This window comes from Hippocampus bargibanti, linkage group LG14 (genome assembly GCF_051943395.1).
Source record: "Hippocampus bargibanti isolate YZ-2025 linkage group LG14, ASM5194339v1, whole genome shotgun sequence".
Lineage (NCBI taxonomy): Eukaryota > Metazoa > Chordata > Actinopteri > Syngnathiformes > Syngnathidae > Hippocampus > Hippocampus bargibanti.
In genome coordinates this window covers 663,632-689,940 of record NC_142747.1, presented here as the reverse complement: position 1 = coordinate 689,940, position 26,309 = coordinate 663,632, and the positions used below count along the sequence as shown (strand labels likewise).

The 26,309-nt window shown below is 45.9% G+C and overlaps 1 protein-coding gene across 2 annotated transcripts; it reads right to left on the bottom strand.

Moving 5' to 3' along the window:
• Nucleotides 1–800: 800 nt before the first annotated feature.
• stim1a (stromal interaction molecule 1a) lies at nt 801–26,125 on the bottom strand. Of its 2 annotated transcripts, none has more exons than XM_089014237.1 (13): nt 25,930–26,125; nt 24,896–25,012; nt 19,313–19,443; nt 19,059–19,173; nt 17,343–17,454; nt 17,141–17,256; nt 15,222–15,399; nt 9,846–10,023; nt 9,620–9,787; nt 9,449–9,549; nt 8,408–8,637; nt 4,480–4,882; nt 801–3,644 (listed from the first exon to the last, which is right to left on the bottom strand). In XM_089014237.1, exons 1-13 carry the CDS (start codon nt 25,934–25,936, stop codon nt 3,218–3,220), a joined length of 2,283 nt encoding a protein of 760 aa, XP_088870363.1. In that variant the 5' UTR covers nt 25,937–26,125; the 3' UTR covers nt 801–3,217. The 2 variants fall into 2 exon arrangements, with proteins under 2 accessions (XP_088870363.1, XP_088870364.1); XM_089014238.1 differs by having other exon boundaries at nt 4,828–4,882; nt 25,930–26,120.
• Between the last annotated feature and the right edge of the window lie 184 nt (nt 26,126–26,309).

Genomic DNA, 26,309 nt, shown 5'->3' with positions numbered 1-26,309 from the left:
CTCCGCAGTCTCCTACCCGATGGCAGCAGGCTGAAGAGGCTGTGGGAGGGGTGTGTGGGATCTCCAGCGATCCTGATGGCTCTGCGGTTGAGGCGGGTGTTGTAAATGTCCTGAAGGGGGAGGGGGGGGGAGACACCGATGATCTTCTCAGCTGTCCTCACGATGCGCTGCAGTCTTACGGCAGGACACGGTGCAGGCGCCCTACCACACGGTGATACTGCTGGTCAGGATGCTCTCGATGGTACCGCGGTAGAAGGAGGTTCCAGGAGCAGGGGTCCTGGAACGAATTATGGTCGAGAACCGAGGTACCACTGTACTCAATCTGAGTCATTTGGCATTTTTTTCTGAACTTGCATTGTGAAAAAAGAATCCCAATGCACACTGAACCCGCGATTAGTGAATCGCGAAGAAGTGGGATATTGCGGCGTCACCGGTGCGCACCGCGTCCTTCAAGTCTTTCTGGCCCTTTGATCTCCTTATTGTTGTGCGTCTCAGCCCGACGCATTTCCCACGCATGAAAATTGGTATAAAAGTAGGCGTCGCGGGACAGAGAGAATCAGAATCACGCGGACTGCCAAGGAGTCCCAGAGACTTGCAGAAACCCGCACAGGCACGCGCGGCCCACGTCGGACGGAAGTCACAGCACCGAAGAATGACTTGCTCGACTCCACGCCACGATCAAGCTCTGCGCGGCACCTGCCTGGGAGATCTGACAACGAACCTACTTACAAATTCGAGAAACATCAAACTCTTTAATATCACTAAATTCCTCAAAAAAGCAGCACAGACAACAAAGGGTGTCTGTTTGTTTAAAATACGTAGTTTATTGCTATCATGCAAGCGTGCCATAAAAGACCGTCACAGAAGATGCAAGAAAAAGTTGTCTCTGTACAAATATACCGTGTATAAGTGTCTTAAATAAAAGCTAAAAAGTTGAAAGGGAAGAAGTTTGAACAGGGAGATTGGAAACTGGGAGGGGGCGGGGCAGCACTTTGGACCTGCATCAACAAAAACATTCAGTACTGCAGGGGTGTAAAACATGGACCTATTTTGTCGAGAACTCAAAAGCAGCCATTGGTAAAATGCTCACAAAACCACATCTTCACAATTTAACCGACAGCCTTTTATGATTTTTTTTTTTTGGTTGATAAAAGTTTAAAGTACAGATGCATAGTTGCGCAAGACCCATTGACAAACGTAAACATTTGAGACAAGATTTGTGACTTGTAGGACACGCCCCAATCGAACAAAATGCTGGCCGCAAAAAGCAGCCATTTGGCACTTGAATGCGGGAAACTTAGTCTTTCTGCCTCGGGTTGTTCCAAACGATGGATTTTTAGCCCTTTATCAGCACCCAGGACACAGCAGTGATTTACTACACGCTATATATATATATACAGTAAAGTCTGGTTATATCGATAGTACTGCTTATTACGATACTATTTCTATGAACGCAAGGACAAAATTACATGCGCACAGGGTCGGATATATCGATAGTCCCGGTTATATCGATATTTTTCGGACTCCCGAGAATATCGATATAACCAGACTTTACTGTATATGAGATTTAAAAAAGAGATAAATTAATGCTGCAAGCCACATCAAATGACCCCTAGCATCGACTTTTTCTTGAAGTTTCAAAACAACCACCAAACTCTGTAGCCGTACTACTACTCCATCCTCATTCGATCGTGTAGTAAAATACGGATGTGGAAATTACGCACAATGTGTTTGCTTATAAATGTTCCCAAGAAACTGCAAAAAAGTAAGGTCTTCAAATACAATTGTAATGCAGTCTAACATGATCCTTACCATACTTTTCGTTTAAAAAAAATGTTGATGTGGATCTAACGTTATAAATGCTGCTTCTTTTTTTGGTAACACTTTTTTTCTCCTGAAGACATTGCATCCATTCTAATAAATAATTTCGTCAAACAAGAGCTTGGCACACAAAATAAATTAAGAACCGCTGGCAGACCCAGTTTCCATACCTCAGGGTCATTTTGCCTGTTACAAGGCCATCACACACACACACGCACATATATACATACACACACACACAGTTATTCCTTGGCTTACGAACTTCATTAGTTCCCAGAAAGTGTGTAAAGTGAAAAGCGTGTATTCCAAAGATTAATTTCCAATAGGAAACCAGGCAGGAGACCATGCAAGAGGAAGACCGAAGAGGAGGTTTATGGATGTGGTCAAAGAGGACATGAAGGTAGCTGGTGTGAGAGAAGAGGATGCACAAAACCGGGATAGATGGAGGACAGTGATTTGCTGTGGGAAAAGCCGAAAGGAAAAGAAGAATTTCCCATAGGAAACCATTGAAATGAGTATAATCCATTTCCAGGTTCCCATAAAACACAATTTTCAACTAAATAAGCCTTAAAACTACACACAATCTACCTTATTTTATGTATAATAAGTGTGCTATGGTATTGTAATTAAAGAAATAAACTGTATATTATTATTGAACTTTGCGATGGTCATTGATGGCTTGATGGCATGGATCGCTTTTTGCATCAAGTGTCTCAAGGAGCTCTGGGTTGAACAGAAATTTCACTTTAGTCTGTGTGACATTGCCTTCGGTTACTGTGATCGGAAAAAGACCCTTCAAATTTGTGGTTGAAAGCTCCTTCTCTGATTGGTTAATAAGTTTCACTTAAAAATATCCACCCTTTTTTTTGGGGGGGGGGGGGGTGGCTGTTGTTGTCATATGGACACAGTGATACCTTGGCTTACGAACTTAATTGGTTCGCAGACAGTGTGTAAGGCGCAAAGTGTGTATCCCAAACATTCATTTCCCATAGGAAACCATTCAAACGAGAAGAATCCGTTCCCAGCTCCCTATAAAACATACTTTTCAACTAAATAAGCCTTAAAACTAAATACACATCACTCATTGCGGCGCTCCGTGTGTATCGCGAAAAATAGTTCCTATGCCAAGATTAAATTCTCGCGAATTTAAAGATTGGTAAGCCGAAAAGTTCGTTAGCCAAGGCGTTCGTAAGCCAAGTATGCCTGTCTTTGAAGCGGCCATTCCATGATTGTTCAAAAGGATAGCGCGGCGGAATTTCCGCCAACGGCAGCAAAAGGCAAACTTTTTTGGGAGAGCACGATAAGCGCTTGCTCGCTCACGTAGTCCAGAAGGTTGGAACGAGCGGCGCAGGACAACGAAAGATGACACACGGGTGGGGGCGAGGGGGCAGCAGGGTCATTTCTTCTGCTTCTTGAAGATCTTGAAGGTGTGCTTCTTGCGGCCGGCCACGGAATCCGTATCCTCGCCCGTGGAGGCGCTATCCTCCTCCGGCGGGCTCTTCTTGGCCGCCAGCTGTGGAATGCGGGTGGCGGCGCCCTTGGCCCAGGTGGGCGAGGGGGTGTCGGGCTCCGTCGAACTGAGCGAGCGAGTGGAGTCGGCGGGGCTGTGGGCCTCGCCCGCCGCCGCCTCCTGCTGCTGCTGCTGCCGATGCGCCCTCCGCGCGAGGACGGGGCTGTCGGGCAGGTGCTCCGCGCCGCCCTCGTGGAGGCGGGCGCCCCCATTGGGCAAGCCGTGCAACAGGGAGACGGGCTTCATCAGCAGGCCTTTGGAGCTAAACGCAGACAGGGACAGCGACGAGTCCGAGTCGGAGCGATTCAGTTCCCTGCGGGAGAAAAGGCAAAATGAAAGCCGAGCCGGGCGAACGGCTCCGACGTTAGCTCGGCTTTGGGGACGCGTTAGCTTCCAAGCAAGTGGGGTCACGGCAAACGGATGCAAAATGGACTTGAGTCCGGCGCAAGTACAGTGAGACCTCAACTTACAAACACCTTAACTTACAAACTTTTCATCTTACAAACGTCAAATTTATGAAAATTAAACCTTATAATAAGCACCATTTTCATAATACACACCCACCACGGCTGGCGGAGTGTTCTTCAGCGGAAGGACACGACCGAACAGCACCAGAGGTTAAGTTACCAACAGTCCTTATGGAGGTGACTCTCCTTCCATAAGCTATCAACGACCATCAAAAAGGTCAATAAAACTTTATTTTACAGCAGTTTATTTCTTTAATTACAGTCCTCATGTAATGCGCCTCTCTTGCCAAATTCCCTTTGACCTTCGACCTCCAACGCCATTCCGTCAAGCCATCAATGACCATCACAAATGTAAATAAAGTGACTTTATTATACAGTGCAGTGTATTTCTTTCATTACAATACGATAGCACATTTATTATACATAGAATAAGGTATGTTGTGTGTAGTTTTAAAGCTTATTTAGTTGAAAAGTATATTTTATGGAAACCCGGGAACGGATTATTCCCATTTTCATGGTTTCCTATGGGAATTTTTTTTTTGAGATACACACTTTTAGCCTTACACACTCTGTCTGGGAACCAATTAAGTTCGTAAGTTGAGGTCTCACTGTATTGGACTCAGACAGGCGAGGTTCCGCCGCGCGTGCGATTCACAAGCATTTGTGAGCGCAGGTCCGCACCCGCATGCCATGCGGCGACGGATACCCGAAGCTGTCGCGGCGCGCCGAGTGCGCTTCGGAGATGTCGGAGAAAGTGAGGTCGGGAATCGGGTCCATGGGCTGGAAAGAAGGCTGATGAAGGTGGGGGGGGGATGGGTGGAGAGAGACGACAAGGAATGCGGAGTGGCGCCCGAGCTACAGATGATGGCTGGGTGGGACACGGCGGAGGACAGCGGGGGCAGACACGGGCTCTCCAGGTGCCCGAACGACTGGCTCCGGGACTCCCGGAAGGCGGAGCGGGGGCGGGGCGGACCCGGGCGCGAGGCTCCCTCCCCCTGGTGGCCCTCCGGCGGGGAACCCTCTACCAACCTCAAAGCCAGGTGGGGGTCCACGTGGCGCTGGCGCAGCGACATCATGCTGGGAGCTGCGGGCACAAAGCGACAACCGCGTTATTTGCAGCAAACGAGGTCCGCAATTGGTGGAAACACACCCGCGACTGACCAGGATGCACGTCAAAACAGACTTCAATTGACTCCATGTTTGCTTTCATTCAAAAGGACGGTATTTTGAGTTGAGATTTTTTAGCTCGCAATCGAGGCACATGGTCCCCTCCGTAGGCGAAGGTGATGGTGTGAGTGGGGTTTGAAAAGCAACGTGAGCCTTTTTAAGATGGGAGCCGGTGATTTGTCAGGTTGAGTCAGAGGTGGCTTTGATTTTCTACTGGGGGGGCGAGGCTAAAGTGGGGTCGCAGGGGCATTGGAGTGAAATCAAGTAAAGCCAACCAAGATTGTTCCACGCAGGCCGACAACCCCAGGCGCCGGACCACAGGTCACTGGCTCGCCGCTCCAAAAGCCCAGCGCCATCTGCAGTTGACCAAAAGGAGGCGGTGGTGATGCGGGTGTGAAGAGAAAGGGGGGACAGAGGCAAGTGCAATTAATGCCAATCAGAAGAAGCCATGTCAATTTCCTCTGTGTGTCCGAAATCAACATAAGCTTTGGGCACAACAAGAAGTGGGGAGGGGGGAGGGGGTCCATTATTGCTGTTCATTGTGTGTGTGTGCGACACTTTGAGGGCGGGCGAGAATCAGGCAAATCTATTTGGGATAAGGTTGTCGAGGCAACAAAACGGGGAAAATTGAGGCGCTCTCATCTGGACTTAGCGTATTTATTCGAGTATAATGAGCAAAAAGGTATGGGTGCGTGTTATAAACGAGGCCCGGGAAAAAAAAATTCTCAGATGTCTATTCCTTCCAGGAGGGGGCGGCATTTCCATGGCTATTCTCCATAGGCCCTTCAGTTTCGATTGTCGGAAAGACCAGGATCACACGCATTCCTTTTTTTTTGATTGTTGATTACCATTTCTTTAGCAACGCTTGATTTCCTTTCCTTGCCCACACTAATGTGAGTTAAGCATTGCTGTTTTGCACAATTACCAAGATCCAGAGTGTACATTCAGTGTTTACATTGCAGGGATAAGAATGACAAATGAGAAAAAAAAAGTCGGAAAAAAATGCGGGGAGGCACGCACATATACATAAAATCCAGCCGGAAACTTGCCGGATACATACGCAAGGTTACTGCTAGCTAGCCAGCACACTGCTAATCAGTTTGCACGCTTGCTTTCTGTTGCCTCTCACAGAAGTACAGTAAAGTCTCGTTATATCGATATTCTCGGGAGTCGGAAAAAATATCGATATAACCGGACTATCGATATATCCGACCCTGCGTGCATGTAATTTTCTCCTTGCATTCATAGAAATTGTATCGTAATAAGCGGTACTATCGATATAACCGATATCGATATAACGAGACTTTACTGTATATTGATGCTAACGTTAGCATGGAGCTTGTCATAGTGCCACCAACATTTGACTGTTTCATTGATGGCAGTTTCATTGCAAATTAGAATTTATGAAATGAGAACCTTCTCTCTCCACAAAGGCCAATCCTTCGGTCGATTCAAACTGTTTTTTTTTTTAACTCGTCCGCTGATTCAAAAGGGGGCGTTTACCTGTTTCGACATCAATGGCATCTAAATCATGATCATCCAATCAAAATTGCGCTTTAGGCCAACACAAGCCAAAACAGGAAATGAACAGGGAAAAAGCGAGAATACATATTTAGTTTGATCTGGTTATTTTGGTCTGAAAAAGTCGGAAATCCACCGATCGGCGGAAAATTCACATTCTTGACATTGTCAATAAATGATTGTTATTACAATGCTTGGTTTGAGCCGAGAAAAAGTGAAACTAATTTTTATACCGACTTTTAATTGAAAATTAGGGGTGTGCGTTATACTTGAATAAATAGATAGCTGCAGGTTATCATCAGTTGTAGGATCTGCTTTTTCAGGGGTGGCCTCCCAAGGTATTCAGCTCTTCCCCAGGCTGGCATGAAGACATATTTCCCTCCAGCTTAACCCGGCCGGGTAGCCCCATAAGGACACACATGCGGAAGCAGCATTGATATCGGACCAAGAACCAATCGAGCAAGAGTTGAGGAAGACAAAAAGCCTCCCTTGGTCCCGATTGGGCCCCTTTGGTAAAATGGCACCCTGCACCAGCGCAGTCACGGGACACAGAGACCGGACAACGTCTCACGCCGACATTCATAACTGGGCCAAATGCTGCGCCAAAGTAAGGCACATGTATGGCGACGGAATCGATGGCTTCCAACAGAAAATCATGAGCAATAAGAGAGCAAAAAAAATACAGATATCCCCCACCCTCCTCCAAACCAGACTTATGGAAGGAAGGCCTGGGCTGCGCTTCAAACATCATTCCTTAAAGGACAACCGACACCTTCTGACACGTTGCATCCATAATTTGTAAAATCACTTCAAATGACTTCTACTGAACGCATTTTCCGCTAGATTCCACCGCATATAGCTATAGTTTACGTTTTAAGACTCGCGCTGAATATTCAGGAAGTCTTGTTTTCCGGTTGATGACGATGCCCGAAGTGACGTCACGGAGGGACCGCCCCTGACAGAGAAAGCGACACCCAATGCATTTCGCTGTACTTTGTTTGCTCTGAAAACTTCATGTTCATCCGTGTTGATGGCGAAATTAGAAGGAAAACACAAATAATGCAATGGTGAATCGTTGTGCGTTGCACCGAGCACCCATTTGATATTCGCTGACACAAATTCCCAGCAGACAAATCAGCCCATTTCCAACGGAGCTTTGGCGCCATCTTGTGCATTTTCTGGGACACTACATTGCTGTCCTTGATGGCTCAAACTGATATGGGAAGACTCCTTTAATTGATTGCAAACATGTATGCTTTCCGCTTCAGAACTATTTGAATCATATTCATAACTGGATGAGTAACAAGAAAGCATCTTCTCCAAATCTGAAGCCATTGTTTTGATTCTCCAGCAAGGCAAGACGTTTTGGCGTAACGTCACGAACAAGGGGGCGGGACCTTCTGAAAATGGCCACTTCTGGTTTCATTTTGAAGTCGTTTTTATTGGCGTTTTGCATTTGACTAAAATATTAGCCTGCATGTTTTTAGATGCGATAAAACGTGTTTTTCTGATGTCAGGAAACAAAAAAATGGTGTCGGTTGTCCTTTAAAGTCAAATGAAATGAACACACGTCTGCGACAAAATGTGCAGCACAAAAACTTTCTTATTGAGAAGTGCAAGAAGTTTTTTTTTTGTCTTTCTTTTTTATGGAGAAAAAAAAAGAGCCAGGCAACATCCAGGTCTGGAGTAAGGCAGGCACATCGATGCGTTCGGGGTGAGGGGTTGTGATGGCAACGATGCAAAACGTCGACAAACAACACTGCACAGATGTCAAAGGTCAAACCCCGCACTCAAAACAGTCGTCAAGGTGGGAACCCTTACGAGTTGTGAGGTCTAGATTTCCCCAGCAGGCTTTTGGGCCGCTTAAGGGACGGCTTGCTACTCGCGGCCGACGAGCCCAGGGACACCGACGAACTCTTACATTGCAGCACGGCGGGCAGGATGTCCTCATCCAGGTCGTCCATGTCGTCGGACACCAGGAAGTGCTGCGGCGTGGCCCGCCCCCCCATGAAGCTGGCATCCAGGTTCAGCGCCGATGCCAGCGACGGCAGGCCCGGGTTGTTGACCACCGTGAAGCCGGTCAGCAGCTCGATCTGCTGCCAGCGGTGGAGACGCTCGCGGAGGGCGGCCGTCACTTCGCCCAGCGCTTGTCTGGGATGCGGGCCGGGAGGGAGAAGGGGAAAAAAAGGCAGTCACCAAAAACATTTTCTGGATGTGAAATCATCATGATACATACGAGTGCGAACGATGCTTGCAAAGACTTCCTACAGTTTGTCTGTGTAAGTTCTCGGTAGTACAGGAGTGGTCCATCAAAAAAGGTTTCTTCAGCCGTCATCTGTACTTCTTTGAAGGTGTCCAACGATTCGCTTCTCATCCAAGAGGCTTCGTCAGATCACTAAAATTTGCTGGTAGTTTTGGCCCTATATACGCATCCCTACAGTCCACGAGGTTAAAATCTTAGCGAAAGAAAATAGATGCTTTGAAAGGGGAGCAAAAGAAGCTATTTTCATAAAACAGCAAAACACTTCACTAAATCACCATAGTGAGGTGAGGTTTAATTTGGATCGTTCTTACAACAGACTGCTTAGGCAACATAGGTTTAGTTACGCTGATGATACCAGAGCAAGTGGGGCAATTAGGCCAGTCGTAGACCCCATAATCAGTCAGGACAATAGAAGTAATCAGTGTAGCCTCAGGGTATAGTCCTCTGCTCCCCCCCAACCCGAGAGCAGAGACCTATCATAGCAGAGGTCTGGCACCGCCCCCTCTGGACCGTAGGGATAGATATGAATTTTAGTACACTGACGAAGCCTCTCGCATGAGAAGCGAAGCGTTGGACACCTTCAAAGAAGTGCAGATGAAGAAACTTGTTCAACGTTGCTACAGTTTGCCCTCACTTAAAACGGCCTTCCACCAGTTTTTGAAAGAATGTTGGAGCGATTTGCCATTTTTTCCGACTCACTTTGCCGCTAAAATTTTGTGGTCCACGTCATCCAGCGATGAACTGTGCGCCACGTGGAAAGTCCCAAAGAGGGTGTTCCTCTTCTTCTTGATCTTCTCCGCCTGTGGGAGACGGCACAAACCGTCAAGGCGAGGGCAGCATTGGAGAAGGCGACAAAGGCGTGGGACCAACCCCTTCTTTGGCCACCAGGAGCTGGCGCTCGGCGTTTTGCTTCTTGACGTTGTAGTATTGGACCTCCACCTCGTGGGTGAGCTGCAGCCACTTTTGGAGTGATTCTGGAGGGGACCAGCTACTCCGCGACTCCAGCTCCCTTTCTGCTTTCTTCAGAGCCATGCGCACCTGCCCCGGACGGCAACCTTTCAGTGAATTGGTGAATCGCAGATTGCGCCTTTCATACCTGCTCAAGCTCCTCTTCGGCATACTTCTGTCGACTGAGTTCATTCTCGGTGCCCTCGCGCAGCTCCCGCAGCCGCTGGGCTTCCTGCTTGGCCGTGCTGATCTCGTCCCGCAGTTTCTGCTCCAGGTTGACCTTCTCCACCTCCACCGAGCGGTGCTCCTCCTGGGCGATCTGCAGCCTGCCACCAACGCGTACCACCGTTTCATCTCAACAAGCCCGATTGCAGGACAACCATTTTGGTCTTTTGGAATATCATCAGATAAAAGGTGCAAAGAAATGCAGCCACTTTTTTTTTTTTAAAACAATGCAACTGGTGAAAGGTTGACATAATTTCATCCGCTCGTTATTTTCCAATCTACTTCAATCGATTGACTTGCATGGTCATCACATAAAGCAGGTGTCGGGAACCTACGGCTCGCGAGCCACATTTGGCTCTTTTCATGATTGCATCTGGCTCGCCGATAAAACTAAATACATATTGTCGCTTTTTCGCTTTTGCGGAAAGCGCAATTTTGATTGGATGATACTGACCTATGGCCGTTGATGTCGAAACAGGTAAACGCCCCCTTTTAATTAAGCCTAACAAGTGAAAAAATGACGAGTATCGTCCACTTCAGGTTGAATGGGCAGTAGGATTCGCCTTTGTGGAGTGAAAAAGTTCTGCTGTGATGCTAATTTGCAATGAAAGAATACCGTGAAACAGTTGTACTTTGACAAGCCCCATGCTAACGTTAGCATCAATATAGTTCTGTGAGTCGCAGAAAGCAAGGGTGCAAGCTAATGAGCAGTGTGCAGGCTAGATAGCAGTAGTTTCGCCGATGGACCCGGCAAGTTGATTATCATTCCGATCGTTTTTTACCAATCACGAGGAACGGAAAATTATTCATATTAATGGTGAGTGTTGTCACAAAGTTATTTTAAATCATACATTCTGCCACTGAAAAACATTTCTAAATATTTTACTTTTATGACGCGTAGTCAAAAAGGTTCCCGGCCCGACATAAGGTCATTAATCATATACAGTAAAGTCTCGTTATATCCATAGTACTGCTTATTACGATACTATTTCTATAAACGCAAGGAGAAAATTTACATGCTGCAGGATCGGATATATCGATAGTCCGGTTATATCGATATTTTTTCCCACTCCCGAGAATATCGATATAACCAGACTTTACTGTATTAAAATAAATTATCCTGTATGTAATGAATGGGAAAAACTGGAATAAATGCATATCAAACCCAGTACTGAATATTCAATATTTGTACTCAAAAATATATTGAAAACTGTAGAAACAAAATTTAGAAGAAAAAAAAAAGACTAGTTGTATAATCGTTCAAATAGCATCGCACCCTCTGTCTTCCATTCATTTCCCTGACCGCTTCGTCCTCATGAGGGCCGCGGGGGACGCTGGAGCCTATCCCAGCCATCTTTGGCCATTTGGCGGGGGACACCCTGAATTGGTTGCCAGTCAAACGCAGGAAACACACGCACGCGGTCCCGCGGAGAGCATATGAGCTCCGCACAAGGGAGGCTGGAGCTGGATTTGAACTTTTGACCTCTAACCACTCGACTAGCGGGCCGCCACGCTCTGCCTTGTATGATGTATCAATGTACAGTAAAGTCTCGTTATATCGATATCGGATATATCGATAGTCCCGGTTATATTGATACTATTTCTATGTACGCACGGGGAAAATTACATGCAAACAGGGTCGGATATATCGATAGTCCCGGTTATATCGATATAACGAGACTTTACTGTATCAAATCCGCAAAGACTTCATTCGCACATGAAAACCAGCGTGCCGGAGCCTATCGCCAGCGGGGGGCGCTCACCCCCAACTGCTGGGCGATCCATGGGCACCGCGTGCCAGAGCAACAACCACCAAAAGCAACACCGCCTCGTTGAGTGCGTCGATGAAACGCAATCCCCGGCGTCATAATCTCAGCACATCTTTATGTTGTGCGCCGTACCTTATGGCCGGTGAGCCTGCGTATGCATAGCTGACATCAGCAGACCCGCCGCTCTGGCAAGCGCGCACGATAAAACAGCATCAGAGGCTAGAACAGCTGTTGCCGTGCAATTATAGAACGGTACAGTGTGTGTGTGTGTGTGTGTGTGTGTGTGTGTGTGTTGCTCAATGTGTTTGTACTACCACCGCGCGGACCCGTATGTGTGCACGTGTATGGAGCGCTTCTATTTTTAGAAGTGAGCATGACTTTACAAACGGAGGAGGGTTTGATCGCTCGCTCACGACTTAATTAGTCAGTGCTTAGTCACGCGCAGTCCTTGACTCGAGCCCCAGACCCCCAAAGTGTTTAATGGGGGTGCGTGGGATCTTATTTTACAGCAGGAATGGCGCAGAGGAGCGGCACGGCACCCGCACGAGGGCGAGAGCGCAGTGGGAATGAAAGGCGCTCCCAATGGGAAAAGGAGGCTGCATCGAGGCGATTCCAATTTCACGTCGCAGAACATTTCATCCAAAAGACGAAGGCGTACTTGCGTTAACGACTCGTCCGACGCTGTCCTTGACCATTTTTTTTCCCCACCCTCTGGTTGCACGACGACTCGAGGTCCACCCACTCCCACCGATTTGGCAGAATTAGCAGCAGAGCCCCACATGCGAAGCAGTCATGCTTAACACCTCGACGCTCAGTGGCAGGGTGCTCGAAAGGGCTCCCTGGAAATCCAGTCTCGTCCCAGCGTCTCTCCCTTCAGGGACGCGGCGATATCAAGTGGCCCGGGTTAGAGGGTATGGAACGGGAGCAGCTGGCATGGGGATCAGGACCAAACGGTGGGCGTTATTGTGGCGACGCCGCCTTGGTGTCAACCATCGTAAAAAAGTCCTTGGTTGAATCATAGATTTCGTGCACAATTGACCGAGTTGAGCTAGCGCCAATCATAAAACCAGTTTTAACGGGTAGCCCAAAAAGATGCGCACCCGTGAACATTTCAATCGTGGCTTTGATTAAAAAGCTATTGATTTCTTCTCCTCTTGTTTTCCTTTTGGCTTTCCCCTTCAAGGGGTCGCCACAGCGAATCGCCATTCACCAGACAGAGCTTCAGCTATTTCTGACAATTTGTAGTCATTTTATGGCTTTGCCAAGATGTGTTTCAAATGTCCACCATTTGGTTGCCAGCAAACCTGTACTCGTCTGACAAAGTTGTCAATCACTCCTCTTTCGGGAGAAAACATTGCTGCAGTGAGGGACTCAGTAGGTAGGACACATCTTCTTGGGTTTGTCAGACGACTACAGGTTTGGTGGGCATTTGGAACACATCTTGGGGAAAGCCATACGTTGACTAAAAATTGACAGAAATAGCTGAAACTCTGGTGAATGGTCTTCCATCAACTGAATAATATGTGGTTGTAATTTGAAATAAATAGCTTTTTAATCAAAGCCACAATTGACATTTGTATGGGTACGCATCTTTTTGGGTCACCTTGAATAAATAAACTGTTGCTCCTTTGAGATGGCCAACAACTTTGCAGCTGAGCAGTGTGCCATCAAAGGAGGCGTGGCCTATTGAGTGACTTGGTCGCTCCGCCTGCAAAGTTTGAAAAAAAGAAACAGCCCACAGCACCTGTTGTGACTGAGTGACATGATATTGGACGACCGTGTCTATTACAAAAGGGACACACGAAAAGGACCCACAATTGAAACACGACGGTTTGAAGTGAGCATTTCGGAATGCTGAGGGTTTTTTTTTTTTCACGTGTCAATATTGTACATTGCTTTGACTGCTCGCAAGCAATGTACGTATTTGGGATGATAAACACCGTGCGCTGGGTATTTTTGTCAAATATGAATGCCAAGGTTGCAAAAGTAGGTCAGTGCGTGCGATTGTTCATTTCGGGGCCAATAGAGAAGGCCTCGCTGGTCCGCCGCCTCTAGTCAAGCGCATCCCGGCCCTCGGATCAACGCCGCAAGTTGAAAGGGTTCGCCGCGCGAGATAACCATGTGAGCATCTCCTTGAAAGGAACAAGAAGAGATAGCATGCCCGCTCGGGAGTACCGCGTTGCTTCTTGTATTAGCCTACCCCAAAAACAGTTGCTCCGAAACATTCACACACTTTTTGGGAACGCTTCAAGGACAACCGACACCTCCGGACATGTTGCGTCCATAATTTGTAAAATCACTTCAAATGACTTTTACTGAGCGCATCGTACAAAGATTCCACCGCAGATGGCTATATTTTACCTTTTAAAACCGGCACTGAATATTCATGAAGTCCTGTTTTAGAGTTGATGCCGATGCCGGAGTGACGTCGCTGAGGGAACGCCACCCACCGAGAAAGCCATACACAATGCATTTTGGGTACTTTTTTTCATCTGAAAACACCGTGTTGATCACGAAATTAAAAGGAAAACTACATCAATAACGTGATGGTGAATCGTTGTGTGGCAGCCAATTGCGGTAACACGCTTAATTAAAGAAGGTGTAAGTTTACACAAATTGCCAGCGGACAAACCAGCCCATTTCCAACGGAGCAGAGCCAAGGACAACGAGGAGCTAACCGGAATTAGCGATGAATAACTCCTCTCGAGGCTGATCATCCAGCTCGTAAATTATTTTGTTGAACATGTCAGTAAGTAAAATGGAGCTCTTCCAAGCCAAAGATGATTACATTCTTCAGAACGGGGACCGCTTCGATGACAGTCAAACCTGCTACGTCAGCGTGACATGCACAACACAAGCACCGGACGTTACAGTATTATTGTGACAGTCGGTCTTTTCTTTGAATCAAACACGAATGCTTTTCTTGATCCCGTGATTAAATTCTAAATAACTGCATGAATAACAAGAAAGGATCTTTTTCCGAATCTGAACTCTCTGAAGCCATTGTTTTGATTCTGGAGCAAGGCAGTTTGTGAGGGAGTATCCTGACGAGACGTCACGAACCGGGGACGTCACTTTCTGAATCTCTCCGGTTTTGAGCAACTTTAAGTCATTTTTATCGGTGTTTTGCATTTGACTCAAAACATCAGCCTGCGTGTTTTGGGTATTTTAGAAAACATTTTTCTGATGTCAGTTAGGAAACCAAAAAAATGGTGTCGTTTGTCCTTTAAGTCCCTTTTTTAACGTGTGGGACCGGGAGAGTCACCGATAGTCAGATATCGCAAGTGCACAAGTTCATTTTGTGCTTCTAGGCCAGTGGTTCTTAATCTTGTCGGAGGCACCGAACCCCACCGGTTTCATACGCTCATTAACCTTCTTTCAATGAGAAAGACAAGACGGAGGGGTGGACCTTTGCGTCGGAGGATCCATGAACCACTGAGACCGACTCACCGAACCCCTACGGGTTCGATCAAGCCCAGTTTAAGAACCACTGTTCTAGGGCCAAGGAACGCAGGGGGCGAGGGACTCACTTTTGTTGCAGGTCGTGGAGACTCTGCTCAGCCTTCTGCAGGCCCTCCAAGTCCTTCATCATCTTCTTCATGTGATCTTTGGAATAGCGGTTCTGGATGTACGCGAACCAGCAACCCCCCATTCCAATGACGATGGACACCACCAGCATGAAGTCTTTCAGGTGGTTATGTCGATTCACTGGAAGGTGCAGAAAATCAATGACCATCTCAAACAAAGCGAAAACAAAAAATCGACATCCCCCTGAGCAAAATATTCAGGGTCATATGAAGCAAATACTGGTCGTTTTGTAAAAAATGTTGCCTGCGAGCGCTTTTTGTGCATGACGTTTGCGAGTCACCTCATCCGCTCACATCCGACCTATTTGTCACCGAAGTTCAATATCGTTTCATTCCCGAGTGGGGAGGTGCGACGAGGCTAAAAGCTCACCCGCTCGTGTTCATGTCAGCGCACGAGCAAGAGCGCCATCTGCCATTGCGCAATGCGCTAAAAGCCGGCGCGCTGACTTGCGTAAGATTGTCCGCAAGAGGACGGGCCTCATTGTGCGCGCGTCTTAAAATGCTGCGGGACCCCCGACCGAGGATGTCGCGGCGGGCGCCGGCGCTTCAAGAGGCTGTCAAAGCCAGACGCCGCTCGCCTGTCCACGTCTTCCCCTTCCGCGCTGCGCCTTATTCGGTCAACAAACACGCGGTCAGACAAAACCAACACGACGGCCCTGATGTTTGCAGATTTCTCACGCAAGCGGTCAGCCGGAGCCAATCATTTGGATTCAACACTTCCTCTTAACTCAGTGGTCCACCTTTTTTTTTCTTTCCAAACAAGATCTCTCATCTCAGCAGCACGTCGGACTCGCAGCGCAGAAGCGCGGGGTTCAATTCCGGCTTCTGCCTTGCTGTGGGGAATTTGCATGCCGTCCACATGATTCCCCATGAAGCGAATTTACTCGATATATTTCAACATATTGTTGCCTGGTCATAAACAGGACACGTCTTCATTTTGGATGAAACGTCACATTTACAGGAACCTAATGACAAATTCATCCGCATTGTAAAACGATTGTTCCCTTCCCACATGACACATCGTCACACATGACAACACATGACTTTAGCAAATAATCAAGTAAGCCTTCGCGGTTGGATTTTGATCCATTTCATACATTTTTGGGACGAAAAAAAAAGTCTTCCAGCTGCACTCAACTCCTTTGAAGCTAACACGTATGTGGATTTCATCAGAGAATCCCAAGCTTCATAGAAAGAAAGAACGAAAGAAAGAAAGAAAGAAAGAAAGAAAGAAAGAAAGAAAGAAAGAAAGAAAGAAAGAAAGAAAATAAAGAAAAAGACAAAAATGAAGAAAAATAGAGGAAAAAAAATCAGAAAAAAGTGGAAAAAGGAAAAATAGAAAGAAAAAAGACAAAAAAATTAACACAAAAACAGAAAGACAAAAAGAAAAAAATAAGAAAAAAGAAAAAGGAAAAAAGAAAGAAAAAAGACAAAAAAAATTTAACACAAAAACAAAAAAAGAAAAAAGACAAAAAAATTAACACAAAAACAAAAAACAAAAACAGAAAGACAAAAAGAAAAAAAAGAAAAAAAGAAAAAGGAAAAAAGAAAGAAAAAAGACAAAAAAAATTTACACAAACAAAAAAAAAACAAAGACAAAAAGAAAAAAAAAATAAGAAAAAAAGAAAAAGGAAAAAAGACAAAAAAAGACAGAAAAAGAAAGAAAAAACAGACAGAAAGAAAAAAGTAAGACAGAAATAAAAAAAATAAAATAAAAAAGAAAACAAGAAAAGAAAAAAGGGAAAAAGGAAAAAAAGGAAAAAAATGGAAAAAAAGGAAAAAAAATGGGAAAAAAAGGAAAAAAAAATGGGGGCAAAAAAAGGAAAAAAGAAAGAAAGACAGAAGAAGATGGTGTCACTTACTAAGGGGTGCTCCAAAAAGCACGGTGTCCAGAGATTTGAGCTGCAGTTTTTGAACGTGGCTGCGATCCAGGATCTTGAGGATGGCGTGCGTCAGCGTGTTGTTTTTCACGGCCAGCCTGAGGGAGGCAAAGAGAACACGATGAACATCCATCGAACGGTGGCAGCGGCTCAACGTCTTGCTAGGGCGCTTTTTAGTTCTCACCTGGGCATGGCGCTGCCGTTAAAGCTCATCTTGCGGAAGGCCTCCACGTACTGCGGCAGCTCCACGTAGGTGACGAGCCATTCCACCACCTCGTCCACCGTCCAGTTGTACACTGAGGACAGAGAGAGGGGGCGCCCCAGAGCACTTTGCTCACTTGCTCGACAATGAGCAGCAAAGGCCATCCATCGTGTTGCGGGATGGGAACTTTCTCACGAGCGAGCGCCTGCCGCTTCAGGTTACGGTGGTTTGCAATGACATTTCACGGATAAAAATCACGTTTTCAGGTGGAACTCGCCCGAGAGACACCGCCAGACAGAATTCGCACCACTTGGACGTTTGCCAACTTGGTGGCGGTGGCTTTGAATCAAGGTTTCCTCTGCGTTGTTGCTGGAGAGTGCCTGTATCTGAGCCGTATTCCAAAAAGAGTGATCTCGTATCAAAGTGGCGAGGGAGGGAACACGGGGGTAACCTAACCAGATCCCAAGGCGCCGGCACACAGTCGAGGTGCCCGAGTGTGAGAAAAAGCGGGCGACGGGCGGGCTGTGAAAAACAAGATAGACAGATAACGGCGCGCCACATGAAAGCCCTGGGGGGGGGGGGGGGCAGTGTGCGCATCGACAAGATGGAGGATGTTGCAGAGTGCTCTTTGAGGGCGATAGAGCGCCTTGATAGGCCGATTATGTGAGCCACAGATTATGCACTGACATTGGGTGGGGGCGGAGGGCGTTGACATTTAAAGAGGGATGTTCTCGCGCAATCCCGTTTCTGACAACGTCATTTGGGGGAAGAAAAAAAAACTGTTTTGATGGAAAGAGGACCTACAGAAAAATAAAATGTGAACAAAGATGAATTTTGCTATCTATCTAGTTGCTATATTGGTCATATATTTTGTTTTTTTTTTTGTTTTTTTGTTCTGCCTTTCCAGCAGCTCATGTATTTTGTTTTTCTTTGCTGCTGTGAAATGTACATTTCTCCACTGCGAGACTAATAAAGGCAAATCCAAATCCATGTGCTATCTATTATCTAGCTACCTAGCTGGCTATCGATTTGCCATCCATTTGCTATCCATTTGCTATCTATTAGCTATCTGGCTAGCTAGGTAGCTATGTAGCTGGCTATTCATTAGCTATACGGCTATCTAGCTAGTTATGTAACTGTCTAGCTGGCTATCTATTAGCTATCTGTTAGCTAGCTAGCTTTATATCTATTTGAGTAACTCCTGGATTGAGTGAACACTGGTGCATGTGGCTGCCGCTGCTCACCCGCAGAAAAACTGATCCTGCGACTGTAAAGTGACCTTGAGAGTTTTGAAAGGCGCTTATAAATGAAATGTATTATTATTATTATTACATGCACTGCCAGAAACTTTGGAGGACAAACTGTGACCACTAGGGGGCGGTGTGGTAGTCACACAGCAGTCTGCACACAGGCTAGAGAGAATGAGAGCATCAATCGCCTCTACAGCCTGGAAACGTTTTCATGTGGCAAGAGTGCAACGGCAACTTGCCAGAGGAAAATCCCAAAACTACCAGACACTTCGCAGGCACAGACCGGTCGGCAGCTCCGCCTCGCAGTGCAGACGGCGCGGGTTCGAATCTAGCCTCGGCCTTTCCGTGTGGCGTTGACGTGTTTACCCCCCGCCCGTGTTGCTTGTCCTCGCTTTACATTGCAAAACGGTTGTTCGTCCGGTGACGCGCTCAACAGCGCGAGCGGTACCTTCCGAGCCCTTCCAAGCATTCCACAGATCCTCCACGCTGATGAACTGGTCGTCCCCGTGGAAGCTGTTGTGCTTGGCCTTGGGGTCGTGGTAGTTCAGATCCTCTCTCAGGAACTGCAGGATGCACACGTGGCAGTTTAGTTTGTGACACAGGGGTCCTTACTCAAGTGGTTAGGGGGGGGGATCAAACACCATCATACAATCGTGTCAGACGCCATTCAACGCCAGCATTCCGTTGTCGGCTGGTACCTACTCCGTCCGTCTCCACGACATCCACGTTGCCGTTCTTGTCATCGTCCATTTGCTTGTGGATGCTGCGGATGGCCTCGAAGCTGAGCATGGGGTTCTCGTCCCGGCACAGCGGCTCATCGATGCGACAGAAATCTGCCAGAGACAAAGTCAGAGGCAAAGTTGGGACTCGGGTCAAGAGAACAAATTAAATCCCAGTTGAAACGCTTGTTGCAAATTCGGACACCCTAAAGTTGAGCGCCACAATGAGTGATGTGTCGTTCGCAAACAAGCCAGTTCTTGCAGTGAACGAAGCTGTTTTTTCCCCCCTCAATTTCTCGCCCCCAGTCTTCGGTTAAAGCCACACGTGATTGGTCATGGTGCGTGAAGGAGGGGACACACGGAGCAGGACACACGCAGCAGTGAGCGGAGTCAGGGGTTACAGAAACACACACGAAAGGGAGACAACAGAGCTTGAAAAAAAAAAAAAAAAAAACGTGAAAAAAAACAAAACAAAAGTGAAATGGTGAGAAAATGGATAGAAAACAAAGTGACATTTGGACCCCTTTCAACTTTATTGATAGTTCAAAGGCAGAGTGTAGACTGAAAGGTTAAAATATCCCATCAATTAGGCTCCACAAATAACCCGCACAAGCCATCGGTACAGTTTGAAGAGAACATACAAGCAAGGGAACCAGCCATTAATGAAGTTTCTAGTGTGTCTTCCTGCATCTGTTGCAATTTCACAACTTCTAAAACAGGGGTCTCAAACTCGCGGCCCGCGGGCCAACTGCGGCCCCCTAAAGAATATTTTGCGGCCCGCCTTGATATGAAAGAATGTTAGTGTGGCCCGCATGATTGATATGAATAAAACTTGTGTGTGAAGCTGAACAAGTAGGCAAGAAAAGCCATGTTTAGAACAGTTCATGTTCTAAACAAGAAAGCTAAAGGTTAAAGAACTGTTAATACAGACCAGTGTTTGAAATAGTGTCTGCCCGGTGGCCCGACAACTATTTCAAGAAAAAAAAGGCCATTTTTTTTTTCAAATCAAACGTTTGTTTTACTCAATCACTCAAAAGCCACAAATAAAACACTACGAGGCACGTGGACTCACATTCTCAGCGGGTTTCAAAACTCTGAAGTACACTTTTGAGTCCGAAGCATGCTTCTGATTGGCTGCTGGTGCAGAGTATGCAAATTGCCAAACGAACGTTCGTTTGGCAATTTGCGGCAGCTGGAGCAAAATCTTCAGCAAGGTATATTTACCATCAATTTGGCAAGGTTGCATTTGTGGTTGGTACTTCCTTAATTAAAAAAAAAAAAAAACACATTTTTTGGGGGGGCGATTACACGTCTTTATGCGTTTTAAGTTGTGAAAAATCGGGCAGGCAACTTAATGGCCGGGCTGGCAACTTTTCAGAGTTGTCTGCCAGGGTGTCCACTAACTTTTTGTCATGAGTTTCAGACACTGTACAGACATTTCAAACTTTAAAATAATTCGTTTTCCTGTGGTTTTCTCAGTCGTCTGTATCTGCCTTCTGATCATTATAATTATTTTATTTATTTATTGCTGGTTAATTTTTTATTCATTTAATTCATTTTTTTGTGTGTTAAAAATAATGATTTTGAGGACATTGGAATGTTTTATCTCTGCTTTTCTTGTGGAAATCATGATCATGCCCGCGGGTAAATTGAGTTTGAGACCCCTGTTCTAAAATGTACAACCCAGAGATCCTTGAGACACTATGCAAAAAGCTATCCATTCCATCAAGCCATCAACGACCATCACAAAGGTAAACAAAATGACTATTATACACTACAGTTTATTTCTTTAATTACAATACCATAGCACATTTATTATACATAAAACAAGGTAGATTGTGTGTAGTTTTAACGCTTTAGTTGAAAATTGTTTTATGGGGAACCTGGGAACGAATTATCCTCATTTTAATGGTTTCCTATGGGAAATTAATGTTTGGAATACACACTTTTGGCCTTACACACACTTTGTGGGAACCAATTAAGTTCGTAAACCAAGGTATCACTGTACAATCCATCATGCAGCCAATTCCGAAGAGATTGTGTTCAACATTAGAGACTCCACTCAACGTGACTTTTGAGTCGTAGTCTTTTAGGAAATGAGCAACAACTAGCGGACGTGGTCTTCACCGGACAAAAACAGAAAACAAACGCGCCACTGAAGTTGCGACACAGTGCATGATACCGCTGACAGATACTTTCTGATTCTTGGCGTTGCGCTCACACCCTAACGAGTCGCGGCGGCGGCGCATGTCATGGCAAGTCTTTGCGTAACACACTGAACAACTTTTGTCATGTGAACGTTTGTGCATTTTAGCCTTCGGAAGCAGCTGGGAGGACAAAACACCCACACCGCCCCCCCCCCCAAAACAGAAAAATGCAGCTGACAATCGTGTGAAAGCCTGCGCACCCCCAGCCCCGCGATCCTTCATTTGCCTTGCAAAGCCCTGACGAGCAGATACGAGCTTTACAAACCCGTCCGCCTACTTTGTTTTTCAAAGGGCTCGAGTTATGCAAGTCATTGGCAGCCAGATGCCATCCATTTGCAATGACGCAGCCCAAGCAATTTCCGCTTCTGCAACGCAATCGAAAAGACAGCAAAGCGCACCATGTGAGGCTGCAGTGTGTTCACACCGGCGGCCAATTTGCAATCTTCAAGAGTCCGTTTCCTCAGGTGGCATGACCGTCGTTGCACGAGGCCGACGTGCCAGCCACCCTTGATGGACTGACTACCTGCACGGACTCTCTCTCAGAATGTTTTTAACAATACTCTCTTTGTTGCTGTATGAGGAAGTACACTATTATTTTGACGCCTCTGCTTTCGTGCATCGTGTGACACAATCACAACGGACAAAAATAAAAAGGGGGAAAAAGGTTGCTTTCAAAAGTGCAGCAGGTTTTGGCCTCGGCAGCACCTTTTGACACACCCATTTCACAATGTTTGTCAGCGATCGGCGGCGGACTAGTTTCGGGGGACATAAAGCGAGTGAGCGCCACCAACTTGCGCTGAAATGTTGTTGAGGTGACGGGAGAGGTTGTGCAAACTTTTCAAAACCAAAAAAGATCGTAGCAGTGTCCTGCCCGGACGCCCAAGGCGTGCAACTTACAAAACATCTACGCCCAGGTGGCTGACAACTTCTTCAAGGGGAAAAAAAACAAAAAACAAAAAACAAAAACATTTCCTTTATTCAATAAAGCAAACGTTTTGAACAAAGATTTCGAAATCTGAAGACATTATTCCGATTTTAAAATCTTCGTTCGTTTTGGACACTTCGGAATTTCGGTTCGTTTGGCAATTTGCATTTGCGGCACGGCAGCCAATCATAAGCCTGCTTTGTGCTTGCGGACTTTCCTGAGCGTTATAAGGTTGTGCATTTGCATCTCATTTTCCAAAGTAGATGCACAGAACATCAACCCGAGAAGATTCAAAAGAAGCTAACAACATTTATGACGCTACAAAACATAAATGTACATTATCCCGTGACTGTTAAGTGTCCTTAAGAGTTTTGAAAGGCACTTAGAAATTAAATATAATATTATTGGATATTGGATTGGATATTGGATATGCCTTTATTAGTCTCACAGTGGAGAAATTTACATTTCACAGCAGCAAAGTGATGAATGATTATTATTATTATTATTAAAAGCATCGTGGAAAGAAGAGAAGAGGACGTGGCTTATAGCAGACGACGCAATGCAAACATTGCATGATGGACAGTGTATGGACAAACGACAACTGGAGCAATATCATCGGCAAGGGATATTTACGATAAATTAAGCAAGGGAGCATTTGTGGTAGGTACATCCTTCATTAAAAAATCCTTAATACTTTGCAACAATGCTTTTTTTTGCGATTAGTCGTCTTATTGTGTTTCAAGTTGTGAAAAAAGGGGTGGGCAACTTTATGGCCAGACAACTTTGAAAAGTTGCCTGCCCTGGTGTCCGCTAATTTTTTGTCACGAGTTTCAGACACTGATCGTGGGTGGCCGGCAGGAGGAGGAGGAGGACAGACAAAGTGGCTCACAAAAGTGCCTGAAGACACGGGATCCACTTCTGAAAGGGACAGGCCACCTCGCGGAAGATGTTTTCATCACCGCTTTAGATTTGCTTACGATCACCTTTGGCATGAAAAAAGCCGCATCTGCCCCATGACTGCTAACAGGAAAGTTAATCATACGTTGGTCCGTCAATGATCACATGAAATATTTGATAATCGAATACTTTGTTGAAAGGAAAATGCTGATGACCGCTTCGTCTGCGCTCTAAACTATTGACCTTTTCATGGGACGCTTCGGTGCATACCCAGACATTTTTCACTACAGCGGCCCTACTGACACAACATCTCACCACACACATGATCGGAACCCCTTCTGTAACAGGGAAGTCATTGTTTTAATCAAACCGGTCTCGCACGCCAAGAACTTTGCTCAGCAGACTCAAGAGGAGCAGGGTCAATTAAAAAAAAAGCCCACCTTTTGTCAAGCATCATTTATGACAGTGACATTTTTTCCCCCGTTGTTCACCGTTTGTGAACTACTGACACACTTATTTGCAGATGCTGGCTAACATCCAATCAGAGCGAGTCAATGTCACGTTGCGATTGATGGCTCACTCATTCAAATGGTACCCCAAAAAAAAAGCACCGCAGCACGTCAAATCTCTTCATAACTCACAGTTCAGAATGCTACTTTTGACTTTGGCACGGTGAATGTTCCTGCTTATGTTAAGAATGCACCGCACGGTTCTGGATGGAGGACTGAAGTTCAAAGATAATTTGAGTGAATCAAAAGGCATTCAAAATACCGCATCGCTCAATTGCTTTCTGTCTGACAAAGCGTTTTGATCCGCGCTGGAGAATGCGGGGCCGGCCAAACTATTCTCAGCCGGGCCGCATATAGAGCCGGCGCAAAGACGCACCAGGCAGGAGTTTGAGCCCAGCTGTCTGACTCAAACTCGGCCACCATTTAACATCAAAACTGAATCGTGCACCCCTGAGGCTGTTTGCAGAGTGAAAGACATTCCATCGGAATGAGGAGCAACGGCTTGGATAACACGGTGCTTTATATCCGACATTTTTGTCACATTATGACTACAGGTGTGTGTAAAGGTCAAGTATAAACCGGCACGTTCGGTGCAAATGTGTTGGGTTTTTAAAATGCAAACAAAAGTCTCACCAAAAAAAAACGACAAAAAATTGGAAACAAAAGGGGCAAAAATGAGTTGATTAAAAAAAAATCTTGCAATAACATACTGACAACAAAATGTAACAGGAAATACAAATTAAATTCACAAAAAATGAAGGCTGGACATATTTAAGGAATTGAAATATTGTTTAAGTACATTTGAAACAAGCAGATTTCATGCAAGAACTGTGAGAGTTTCTCAAGAAGACCCTGGCCGGCAGGCAAGAGGAGCTATTTGCAATTTATCAGCAGACAAAATATTTGTATTGATGCCTAATCTCCATCGTGAGACCAATCAAAGGTTTCTGATCCTGTCTTAATTCCTTTCCATTTGAAAAGCATTTTAACATTTGCCAAACATTTTGTTGAGTGGCCACATTTCTCACCTGATATTGCATTTTCAGCCGTAATCACCGAGGGCGAGGCGGGCCTGTCGGTCCGGCTTCCTCTAATGAGACACAAGCATAATATCCACAGGGTCATCACTTTGTTGAGCTCCATGTCTGCAAACATAAGAGGAGAAGCGCTTCAAACATCCCGGAGCAAGCAAATCGGCGCATTGTCCCCGATAGCTAATCTTTCAAGCCGGGAAAATAACGATGAAATAGACATCAATCAATATTACTTTTCGGCCGAGGCTCCTCTTCAACAATGGCGCAAAATTGCGAGCGTTCCTCGTGATGCTTCAGATTTTAATGAGCTATGTAAAACCTGTATTTCTTCTTCCCGGGGCGCATATTAGCACAAAACGATTAGCAATTAAAATAAATGATTCAAAAACAGTTGATCCACCTGAAGATGTCAGCAGACTCACGTAACAACACGATTCCGCTTCTCATCTGATTAAAGGTGAAAATGGCCTTAAAAATGTTATACTCATTTAAATAAAGAATTTGTGTGAAATTGTACAATATTTTTTTATAAATTGTGTTTATCAATTAAATTCAAAAATCCAACATGGTTGATTTTTCTTTTTATTGAAGGGAGGGAGGTGTGAAGTTAATTGGTGATTTGATATTTTGGGCGGAGGACTGGGCTCGGAAGCGTTGCTTTTATTAAATGAAGAACAATTCGGGTAGCTTTAAAATTAGATACAATTGCCCGCGCGAAATATTGAATGAATGTAGCTTTTGAGACCCAAGAAAATAAAAATGTCGAACCTGCGCGCAACCCGCAAACACGTCGAAATAAATTCCACCGGTTCGAACATCAAAACTAGTTCGAGTGGAAGCTAGCTCGCGTGAGGAGCAAGTCGTTCAACGAAAGACGTTATCGTAGTTTGAATCGACATCTTCCGCACCGCTCGCGGAGACTTTGAACCGGTGAAGAGGAGGCCACAGGTTGAAAGTCCCATTGAACGAGTCGGGCTGTCACGAACTAGCTGCTGCAGGAGACTTCCTTCATCAGCACCAAAACTTACGTGTCATGAATAAAGAAGCGGCTTTCAAGTTGATTTCACTGCTGGATTAACATCGCTTCGGACACACAAAAAGCACGAAAGTGAGGACGCGGTCCCCTTTGGAAGGCGTCGCTTTCTTTGGACCGTTCCCGACAACGCCGAACCCGGAAAATGGAGCGAATGCTCCAACTAGGAGCAGCACAATGCGGAGACGCAAGTGGACCCTTTTCTTCTTCTCGGTTTCCCCCTTCAAGTGTCAACTTGCAACGCTCGCCCCCTAACGATCTGGAGTGCACATGGGCCTCGCTTGAGGGCGTAACTCAAGGGCGCCATCTTGTGGTTCAGTAGAGAAAAGCGCGCAACATCATCCGTCACATACTCGTAGTTACGTAGTACATACA

What these genes read in the sequence shown, in the direction of transcription:
- stim1a (XM_089014237.1), bottom strand. An exon ending in CACAAAATTTTAGCGGCAAA is followed by an intron (nt 8,638 to 9,448) that starts GTGAGTCGGAAA and finishes CCCGCATCCCAG; the next exon opens with ACAAGCGCTGGGCGAAGTGA. An exon ending in CGTCGCCGCATGGCATGCGG is followed by an intron (nt 3,645 to 4,479) that starts GTGCGGACCTGC and finishes TTTCTCCCGCAG; the next exon opens with GGAACTGAATCGCTCCGACT.